The sequence below is a fragment of the Juglans regia genome, chromosome 7 (assembly GCF_001411555.2).
Source record: "Juglans regia cultivar Chandler chromosome 7, Walnut 2.0, whole genome shotgun sequence".
Lineage (NCBI taxonomy): Eukaryota > Viridiplantae > Streptophyta > Magnoliopsida > Fagales > Juglandaceae > Juglans > Juglans regia.
The window spans coordinates 10540605-10550793 of NC_049907.1; the positions used below are offsets into that span (position 1 = coordinate 10540605).

A 10189-nucleotide genomic window follows, 5' to 3' on the forward strand; every position below is an offset into this window, starting at 1 on the left:
TTGGACTACCTCAAGAAGGCAGATCAGCGCAAAACTGGCGGAAAAAGATGAAGATTCCTCGTTTTGGAGAGGAATGGTCACCATTCCTCAATTGGGTGAGGAAATGTCAGCATTTTTCGGTTGGGCAAGGAAATTAGGCGATATCTCGCACACGCTAGTATTTTGGCCCTAACTTTAGTTACAGGTATCAGAATCGCGTATATGACTTCAATTCAAAAAGCTCTTTTCGGCATGTATGTAATGGCCACCATGCTATGCCTAGTGGTCTTTGTTTTGAGACCAATATCAGTCGTTCCCCCCCCCCCCTCTCCCAAATCTTCATTTTAAGTTTTTTTTTTCTATTTTTCATTAATTTTGTTTATGGTAATGCTTATTTTTAGCAACGATTTTATTCTAGATCTCGACTAGATTTTAGCGAGATATCTAATTTATTTTGTATTTTATTATTTGGTCATAATTGAAACTTTGTCTTTTTACCATATCTATTTTAGCCCAGCATGTGGATTTTAGAAAATATATTCGATTTTTATAAAGAAACTCTAAGTGTTCTTTCTGTTTATGTATTTCTCCATTTCAATCTTTAGTTTCCGTTGTTTAGCGAACCACCATAATAATCTTTATTCTGCATCAAGGTCAAGAGTCAACTAGACACTTATAAACATTATAATAAAAACATTTATACTATTCTTTTAAAAAAAGAATAATAAATCAAAATATGAGGGTAAAGTTAAGGGCCCCTCTCGTTCGGTCTAATCATCATCCATTTCTATAGGTATAAATTTAAACCGAAAAATTAATCCGGTCTGGAATCGGTTCTTGAATTATGCAAACTGGCCAAAATCGGTCCGGTTTCGGTTCTACGATTTCTGGGACCAGATTGGACCGATTGGGAAAAAAAATATAAAAATTAATATTTTTAATATAAGTTTTATACAAAATTAATATTATACAAAATATTTTATCTATATAAGTTTATATATAATATATAATTATATGTGAAATTTTTATATATCATATATGAAATCATTTCATATTTTAATTTATAAAATAAAAGTTTAATATTAAAGATGAAAATTTAATTGATCATGTGCTTTAAACATAAAATATATATATTAAATTATATTATCTATAGTCTAATATATTATATAGTTATACTAATATATAAGTTTATAACTAATACTAATAGTCTAATATACACTATAGTTATACTTATATTAATATATAACTAATACTAATCACTATAACTAAATCACTATAACTAAATCACTATAGTCTATTAAATGTATTACAAATTTGAGTAGTGCAGATTTTATATTACAGATTTTAGTAGTATTACAGATTTTAATAGTGCAGATTTTGTAATAAGAACAGATTTTTAGAACAGATTTTTTGAAGCAATTTTTTTATTAATAGATTTTTATTTTTTAATGATAAACTTACATTTTAAAAAACCAGAAAATCAAACCGGATCGGACTAGAAACTTGTAAAATCGGAGATATCGGTTTAAGATGATAATTGGTGCGTAATCGATTTTAGAAAATACAAAACCAGTACATATCGATTCAGTCCTAAATTTTATCCAAAACTAAACCGGACCGATTACACCCCTACCTCTATCACATTTCTATTCTTCTTTTACGTAAGTTAATTATAATTGCTTTTTTTTAATTATTATTTTTTGGATAAAGTTCTATCTTCTTCTTCTCACTATTGCTAGTTTTGTTGCTTTCTGGGTTAAAGTAGCAAATGATCAAAGCTGGAAGACAGTACATATATACATGATAGGCCAACCTTCTCGGGTGCCTTTATTTTAACGAACAGGATTCAATGAATCATTGCTCTCCTTTTCCATAAAGTGTGACTGTATATTGTGATAGAAAAACATATGCTTATCTCAAAAAACATCTGTATAAAGCTTTAAAGTTCTGTGGGGGCCAAAAGATGGTTACAGTTTAGAGAATTATTGTTGTTAAAGTATGCCTTTGTATAAAGGGAACAATATAAAAAAATCTTAGAACGTGTTTGCTTTGCGAAACATGTTATTCAGTATATTAATTTTTCTTTATAAAAACATTTAATGCTAACTTTATAGATAAAAAATCATGATCCACCACGCCATATCTCCTAATTTATATTATTTATTTTGTCTTCTTGATGGTGTCCCATGACTTATTAAAAAATTAAATAAAATTAAAAATATAAATATAAAAGAGTAGAGTCAATCTATGATTTTAATTTTTGTATTGTTGTATTTTTTGGGTGCTATATTATTTGAATAGATTTTTTTTAATTTTTTTGACAACTCACGTGGTATCACATTATGGTGTCACGTCAAAGAGATAAATTAGATGATATAAATTAGAGGTATAGTAGCATTACTCTATGATGTAATCCACTTAATATTATTGCAAGGATTTAAATATTTTAGAGTTTTTTTTTTATCTAAAATTTAAGATATAAGTTGTTAGAGAAATAGATGCATAATATATGTTATACAAAATTTATAGTTGTTCGAATGAATTTTTTAAAATATTTTTAAATGATCAATAAATTTTGCTCAGCTCGACATTTATGTTTCTATTTCTTTTTAAAATTAGGATAAAGATTATTGATGATTTAAATTTAAAATATAAATGGTTAATTAATCATATTAAGAAGATTTTTCATTTACCTAATTATTGGGTCCAATCATACGTGGATCCATTTTATGATAATAATCAAACGACAAAACTTTTGATCTATTGCTTTTAATAAAAGTCAACAAAGTCCCACTTCTATTCATGAAGTGACTAATTCATATGAACACACGTAGTAAGTATTAACTGAAATTGCCATTTATATAAGATATATTTATATCATGTTTGAGAAGTGAGACCATCTTATCTTAAATTTTTTTATAATTTTTTTAAATATTATTTAAATATAAAATAATTTTTAATTTTTTATCAAATTATTACTTAATTATTATAATTTTTCTATAGTTTTAGACAAAACAAAAAAAAAACAGTACAATTTTTTTAAATTTTATAACAAAAATTATATTTAAACATTTTTAAGAAAATTATTGATCTTTTAAGATGAGGCTGTTATTTAGTTTCTCTATATACTTTTCTAAAAATGTAAACAAATCGATTTTTTTAAAGAGAAAATAAATGTATATATCCACCAATTGAGTAAAAAACTTCGAGAAATAGAAATATGAACACACTCTATATCTAAAGTATCTAAATTTCAATAGCAATAAAAAAAATACTGCAAACAAATATATATATCTCGATCCATGCGCCAGTACCGCACCGAGTCTGCTATCTTCATACGCGGCATTTTTAGGGCCAGCAACCTCGAATCTTTTAGATCCGACCAACCTCCACTCTCGTAGTGCAGTCGTAGCCTCCATGCACCTTCACAGACACTGATGCCCGTTTGTTGGCGATTCAACATATCTCTCATTTGCTATCTTCCTATGTTTTCACTTTTTCTAATCAAGAATCGTGAGAAAGAGGTAGTGGAAGTCTCATTCAACCAATCCAAACCAGTGAAATGCAGCACAAAACACTTCATTGCAACTTCCAATGGTATTATTACAATCCATTTATCAAATTATATCAAAACTACTTCATGTGGCTTCCCTTTATGGGAAATGGGTAGGGTCAAGTCATTCGCCCCATATCTTTTTTCTTTTTTTTTCTTTCTTTCTTTATTTCTTGTGTTGTATTTATTAGTTTTGGATGAATGTTGAGCCCTCTCACTCTTTTGAATCTTATATCTTATAAATGTTAAATATATCTATAATACACTTGCTTAAGAAAAAAAAAAAGACTATCTCACCATACCCTAATTGGAGTTTTTTTGGTGCATAATTTTTAACAATAATCAAGCTGTGGGTTAAATAAGTTGAATTTTTTAACAATTTGCTAATTACATGAAAATGATTTTTTATTTTGATAGTGCCAAACGTAATTTTGTTCTTAATTATATGCACATTTAATTATATAAAAAAATGAATTTTATCGAAGACCCGTATTTTTTTTTTTTTTTTTCCTTCGGATTAATGAACAAACCTTTCATATTTACTGATTTGTAATTCAATTGTATATCTTCTCTTTGTAGTTATTAAAAAAAATATATCCCTCCTTTATATATAAAGAGAGAGAAATCATAAATATTATAAAATAATAAGTTTGGCTTCAGAGTTGAGTTGAGATGGGTTGAAATGGTTCGGGAATAGTACAATAAAAGTTGAATTATTTATTATATTTTGTGTGAGAATTTGATAAGGTTGTAATGACGAGATAAAATGAGTTGAGATGAATTTTAAATGCAAACGATAGACTCGCTACAACTTTTTCAAATAAAACACAAAATATAATTCAATTTTTTCAAATTAAAAAATAAAAATTATATTAAAAAATTATATTTTAACAATATTTCATTCAACTTTTAATTTTAATCTCATTTCATCCGTGCAACCAAACAAGATCTAAAATAGTCAATTAAAAAAAGAAAAATGATATTTACAATAGTATATAAGTCCCGCTTACTTTTTTTTTTTTTAAATATTGATCAATCTAAAAATTATATGAAAAAATTATTTTTTTCAAAAAATAATATGCATAATAAAATTGTATTTAATATTAATCATAAAAGAATAAAGAAAAGAAGACTATAAAGTAAAGTCATATCCATGTGGGTAATTAATTAAGAATCTTATATTAAAAATAAATTAATTTATAAAAGCAAAGAATAGTAGAAGCAGGAGGGTGCCACCACAAAGTTACAGATCGAACTCAATAATTTCATGGAGGCTCACTTTGGTGGCTGACTTCAGAGTCATCGCTCGCGCAACTTTCTTCCGAGCTCTCTGCCTTCTTCTTCACGGAACTTCTTCTTCAAATAACGAAGACCATTCTTGTTGTTTCACAGCATCCATGAAAGCAACACAGATGTAAGGAACTCCAAATATGCTCAGTTCTATGCATTTTCGTTCACTCTGTTTCAGTTTTTGTTTGGTAGATAAGAAACGGTTAGAAAATAAAATAAAAGAATAATAACCCCAGAGAACAGGGACCCTTCACACTTATATTGAGTTTGCTTCACCAGTTTCGCTTGGTAGATATGGTTGGCTATTATTTTTTGTTCTATTTTTTTTTTTTTTCTTTTCTGAAGCGCCGACAAAATTAGTAGATAACAGTATAAATTTTTTCTTCTACTTTTATTTCCTTTCACTCTACTCAGCATGCAAACAGAAAGTTGATATTTAATTGCTTTTCTTGATCAAGGATGAAACCATACTAGTAAAAGACAATTATATCTAATTTTGTTTTTTTCTCTGCAACCAAACAGATCAGGTTATATCGGCTTGTTATTTTCTTCTTGTCTTTTTATCACCACTACTCCAGTTGAGAAACTTGCTTTACATTTTGATCGTTTATCATGCATGCTGTCTCTAAATTATCAAAGTCTTCAATTCCAATAGTTTACCGCGTTTGGGTCGGTAATATTGAAGTATTTTGTGAATAATAATAAAAAAATAATAAAAATATAATTATAGATTATTAAATTATAATAAATGCTAGTAAAAAATAGATAAAAAATAATAATAAAATAATAAATAATAATGAGATATTTTCTGTACTCAAATAACATCTAACCAATTTGAATTGAGAGATCAACTTATCTCACTATTATTTATTATTATTCATAAATCTTAATTCACAAATTTAACTACCAATCACAAATCATCTCAAAGCTTAGAGCGGTAGAAAGTGATCAAATCGTGTTACGCATTTAAAGTTGTCTCGACTTCTGAGTTGACTAGTCCCTGCTCGAAAAAGTCATAAATATTAGTCATTAATTGCTAGAAGCATCACATTTCTTCCTCATATTGTTTGGCTTTCACATTACGTAGCATGGGACATTCTGTAATTCCATTGTAGAGAATATGGAATCTGAACTTCTACTTCTGCAGCGCCTGGATTTCAGTTTTTGTTATCGGTAATTAAAGTGTCTCAAAATCACTAGTTGGGCTCTTTCTGTCGGAGTTCTAGTTGGCCGCAGGAATGGATTCCAAGCGAAATAATTTTGGAAGGTTAGTTTGTTCAAGCCCGAGTACTTCCCCCAACAGTCTCCATATATTTGCTCAGTTTCCTCTGGTTTGGAATTTGACACTTTAAATGCTTTCTTCCAGGTTTCAAAGTTGGAGTTCGGAGAAATCTTCCAGTTTTGAGCATCAACATTCCATGAACGATCGAAAATATTCAAGAAACCATTCTAGAGCCACATTTGACAGATTGTTTGAGAGTTTTCGGAGAGGATTGTTTGAGAGAGGGTCTGAGACAAATGAAAGTTTGAAAAACAACCCAATAAGCATCCCTTCTCATGTAGATCACTCAGGTCCTAAGAAGACTAAAATCCTTGATCCTCAGGATCAATTTCTTCAAACATGGAACAAAATATTTGTTCTTTCTTGTGTGATATCAGTGGCATTGGACCCGCTCTTCTTTTACACCCCAGTTTTGAAGGTGAATGAGGAGAATAAATGCTTAGAGTGTGGCTCGGACAAAACTTTGGCGATTATTGCTTCTGTTCTTCGTTCAGTTACAGATGCTTTTTATGCAATTCATATATACTTTCAGTTTCGAACTGGGATTATCCCACCTTCTTCTCGTCATGTGTTTGGAAGGGGAGAGTTGATTGATGATACTATGGCAATCGCAATAAGATATTTGTCCACATACTTCATTATCGACATTCTGGCAATCCTTCCCTGCCCACAGGTATGGGTGTGATACTCAATCAATCTCAACTATCTGTAATCTGGTTTATTACTAAGATAGCTCTGCTACTTTTTTACAATTATGTGCATAAATACGTCGCCTATTATGAAACCAATCATAAAAAACTCAAGGAAAAAAAATATATATTATACGACTTGCCGTAGCAACCTTCTACATAAGTGGTGTGTATGCTTGGTTTGTTTGCATAATATTCATTTGCAAGCTGAATTATTAACACGCCTGTTACACTATTGATAACTATAACAAGTGCCACAACAATTACAGTGGTTTACGCGCAGACAGCTTGTAAGTGGATACCAAATTAAATTTGAGTCAATTGCTCAGTTTAAAAGAAGGAACTATACATATATTACATATATTAATTATATATATATATATATATATATATCTAAGGTGCAAGTCTTACAATTTTGACGTTGCATGTGTTCTGCTCAATATGTTCAGGTGGTAGTACTTTTGGCGCCAAAAAGCGAAGGGCCATTGTTGAAGAAAATGTTGAAGGCAGTAATCTTCTCCCAATATGTGCCGAGGCTTTTTCGGATCTACCCACTATATGTAGAAGTCACTAGGACCTCCGGCATTCTGACTGAGACAGCATGGGCTGGAGCTGCTTATAATCTTTTCCTCTACATGCTAGCTAGTCACGTAAATTACGTAACCCTTTTTTTTTTTTGGGTTCAAATTCTTCAACCTATTAATCCAAGATTGTTTGTTAACGAACAATGTATGTACCAGGTAGTTGGAGCCTTTTGGTACTTGTTTGGCGTAGAACGTCAGGTTGCTTGCTGGAGAAAAATGTGCAGGAACAATATTACAAGTTGTCCAGATCAAGGTTTTTACTGCAGTGCTGAAAACCAGAGTGAACCTGACTATTTGGATAAAATTAGTCATTTTTGTCGTATTGTCGAACCAGATGATCAGAACGAAAACTCAATTAATGATCCCTTCGACTATGGAATATTTACTAAAGTTTTGAAGTCTGGAGTGGTGGAATCAAAATACTTTCTAGAAAAATTGTCTTACTGCTTCTGGTGGGGATTGCGTAGTCTGAGGTTAGTAATATATAAATCCAAAAAAAAAAGGATCCAAGCAAAGCTTGTCAACTTATAGTAAGCCATTTTTAACTTGTACCCTTCCTTTTCTTTCAGTTCTCTTGGCCAAAACTTGGATACAAGTACATATTTCTGGGAGATAGTCTTTGCTGTTTCCATAGCCATCGCTGGGTTGGTCTTATTCTCATTACTTATAGGCAATATGCAGGTAATACTTTGGTCCTCATGGATTCTCTTGCCAATCGTAGCATTATGAGAACATTTTCATCCACTTATAAGTTGTTCAATCCATGTACACCACATCTAAACACTAATTTCCTCCCATAAAAGGCCTAATAGGAGAAGTGAGATAACTCCTTATAAAGACCACGATGAGTTTGTTCCTAAGCCGTGTAAGACTTCCCAACACGCCCCCTCACATGTGGGCCGGTACTTCTGGTTCCATTATCGTGGATAGGTCGCAGGAGTCCATCATCGGTCATAGGTTAACCTGCTCTAACACCTTATAGAAATACTTATTTATCTTCATAAAAGGCCTAATGGGAGGAGTGAAATAACTCCTTATAAAGACCAGGATGAGTTTGTTCCTAAATCGTGTGGGACTTCTCAACACACCACATCTAAACCTTCCAACTGATGGTTTTATACAGAATCAGATTCTCAGCTAATTCATTAATATAAATTGCAAGCTTAATTATTTGTATATATACACCAGCCATCTTAAATCAACAGTTCTTGTATTCTATTTTAGCCTTCTAGCAGCTATGTTGCCAAGGAAAACATGATGATATGCGTCTGTTCTTTCTAATTCTATCCATTCAACTTCAACTAAAAACCTATTTGCGGAATAGTACTCGTAGTTCTAGAATGGACTAAGGTGATATCATGTTTCTTGTGCTGTTATAGAAATATTTGCAATCCACAACAGTGAGAGTAGAAGAAATGAGAGTCAGGAAGACTGATGCAGAACAGTGGATGTCCCAACGTATGCTCCCTAACAACTTAAGGGAGCGGGTTAGACGATATGAGCAGTACAAGTGGCTAGAAACAAGAGGTGTGGAGGAAGAGAATCTCATCCGTAACCTTCCGAAGGATCTCAGAAGGGACATAAAGCGCCATCTTTGCCTCGATCTTCTTATGAAGGTAATACTTCTCTTGATTGTTTTGTGCATCATTTTGTCCTTTTTTTAAGCTACGATGTTCATCGAGTTAATTTTATCTTTAAGGTGCCCATGTTCGAAAAGATGGATCAACAACTGTGGGATCCGCTGTTTGATCGTCTCAAGCCAGTACTTTACACAAAAGACAGCTACATTGTTCGTGAAGGGGATCCAGTGGACGAGATGCTCTTTATCATGCGAGGAAACCTAGCCACTGTCACTACCAATGGTGGAATAACTGGTTTTTTCAACACTGCTGAGCTTAAAGCCGGTGACTTTTGTGGAGAAGAGCTTCTTACTTGGGCCTTATATGCGCAGTCCTCGACCACATGCCCCCTTTCAACAAGAACAGTGGTGGCAAAAGCAGAGGTTCAAGCCTTTGCTCTAATGGCCGAGGATTTGAAGACTGTGGCTTCTCAGTTTCGGAAACTTCACAGCAAGGAGTTGCAGCACACTTTCAAGTAAGGCTTTAAGCTCTTTTTGGATAATTATTCCATCGCTATCAAAACAGACAAAGATGATGGTTTTTTCTTGCTTTGTTGCATTATCATTGTCACAATGAATTATTTATAATAACTTAACACAAATATTCATGAAGCATTTAATAAAGAGTACAATAATCTCTATTTGAACTCTGATAATCTTCCTCATCTACGCGAATGATCCTTGATATAATTAAATATGCAAAAATCACTTTCAGGTTCTACTCCCAACAATGGAGAACATGGGCTGCCTGTTTTATCCAATCAGCATGGCGCCGCTGCTCTAAGAAAAACCATGAGAGGGCTTTGCGTGATGCTGAAAATAGACTACAATATGCTTTGGCAAATGAAGCTGGGACCTCGGCAAGTCTTGGTGCAACTATTTATGCATCAATGTTTGCTGCCCGTTTACTTCGAGCCTTGCGACGACCAAAGGGTGGATGCACCAATACCAGAGCGCCACAAAGAGTGCTACAGCTACTACCACCGAAGCCTGCTGTGCCAGATTTCAGTGCTGAAGGTCATTAATTAGTAGTATATATGGCGTTTCAAGTGATTATCACCCAAGTTTAGTTTTCACAAACATTGTTCATGTGCAAGCTTTTTCCATATATAGGATGTGATGTGTAACATGTACTAAGCAAACTTACATCTTTATATTTTAGAGCCATGTTTTCATCACACTGCAACAAAAATT

At 32.1% G+C, this 10189-nt stretch overlaps 1 protein-coding gene across 1 annotated transcript; it reads left to right on the top strand.

The window, feature by feature from the left end:
* The first annotated feature begins 4732 nt into the window (after positions 1-4732).
* On the top strand, positions 4733-10156 carry LOC108989272 (cyclic nucleotide-gated ion channel 1-like). Its single transcript, XM_018962828.2, has 9 exons — positions 4733-4946; positions 5970-6089; positions 6189-6777; positions 7243-7443; positions 7534-7850; positions 7947-8058; positions 8757-8993; positions 9077-9471; positions 9711-10156. Exons 2-9 carry the CDS (start codon positions 6061-6063, stop codon positions 10018-10020), a joined length of 2190 nt encoding a protein of 729 aa, XP_018818373.2. The 5' UTR covers positions 4733-4946; positions 5970-6060; the 3' UTR covers positions 10021-10156.
* Positions 10157-10189: the final 33 nt, after the last annotated feature.